Source organism: Geospiza fortis, unplaced genomic scaffold (genome assembly GCF_000277835.1).
Source record: "Geospiza fortis unplaced genomic scaffold, GeoFor_1.0 C13290736, whole genome shotgun sequence".
Lineage (NCBI taxonomy): Eukaryota > Metazoa > Chordata > Aves > Passeriformes > Thraupidae > Geospiza > Geospiza fortis.
Window position 1 is genome coordinate 1 of NW_005065086.1, and position 787 is coordinate 787.

A 787-nucleotide genomic window follows, 5' to 3' on the forward strand; every position below is an offset into this window, starting at 1 on the left:
CCGCGCCATCTCGGACTACACGCAGACGCTGTCCAAGAAGCCAGACATCCCCACCTTCGAGGGGCTGACCTTCCGCAACCGCAGCCTGGGGCTGGTGGACACCTCCTGGAACGCCATCCGCATCGGCATGTACGCCGTGCACCTGCAGAGCTGGCTCCAGTACTTCCCCCTGTCCCAGATCCACTTCGTCAGCGGCGAGAGGCTGATCACGGACCCGGCGGGGGAGATGGGCAAAGTCCAGGATTTCCTGGGCATCAAACGGGTTATCACAGACAAGCACTTCTACTTCAACAAGACGAAAGGCTTTCCGTGCCTGAAGAAGTCAGAGAGCAGCGGCTTGCCCCGCTGCCTTGGCAAGTCCAAGGGCAGGACTCACGTGCAGATAGACCCCGAGGTCATCGAGCAGCTTCGGGACTTTTATAGACCTTATAACATCAAATTCTATGAAACAGTTGGGCAGGACTTCAGGTGGGAGTAAGAGTCCGGGAGCAGAGCTGCACTGACAGGAAGCTGCAGTGTTCTCTGAGGAGGGCCCAAGGGGCTGGAGCCAGGACCCCTCAGCCCATCGTGCCCAGAATTGCGGGCAGAGCCAGGAAAGGGGTTCTCCTCTCCCTTAGGAGTCTGCAGTGCTCCGGAGAACCAAGATAAGGAAGACTCAGAGTCCTGCTGCCAAGCTGAGGGATGAGTGCCCAGCAGCACTGCCTGTCCCAGCGGGGCAGCAGCCACCTCTGTGGGGTCCTGCTTGCTCTGAGCACCACGGGGTCCCCAGGGCCATGGGGGTGGCCCC

At 60.5% G+C, this 787-nt stretch overlaps 1 protein-coding gene across 1 annotated transcript; it reads left to right on the forward strand.

The window, feature by feature from the left end:
• Window positions 1-4: 4 nt before the first annotated feature.
• On the forward strand, window positions 5-753 carry LOC102037521 (heparan sulfate glucosamine 3-O-sulfotransferase 2; the record flags this gene model as incomplete). Its single annotated transcript, XM_005431596.2, has 1 exon — window positions 5-753. A coding segment is annotated over one exon (474 nt), but the record flags the coding sequence as incomplete, so codon positions are not given.
• Between the last annotated feature and the right edge of the window lie 34 nt (window positions 754-787).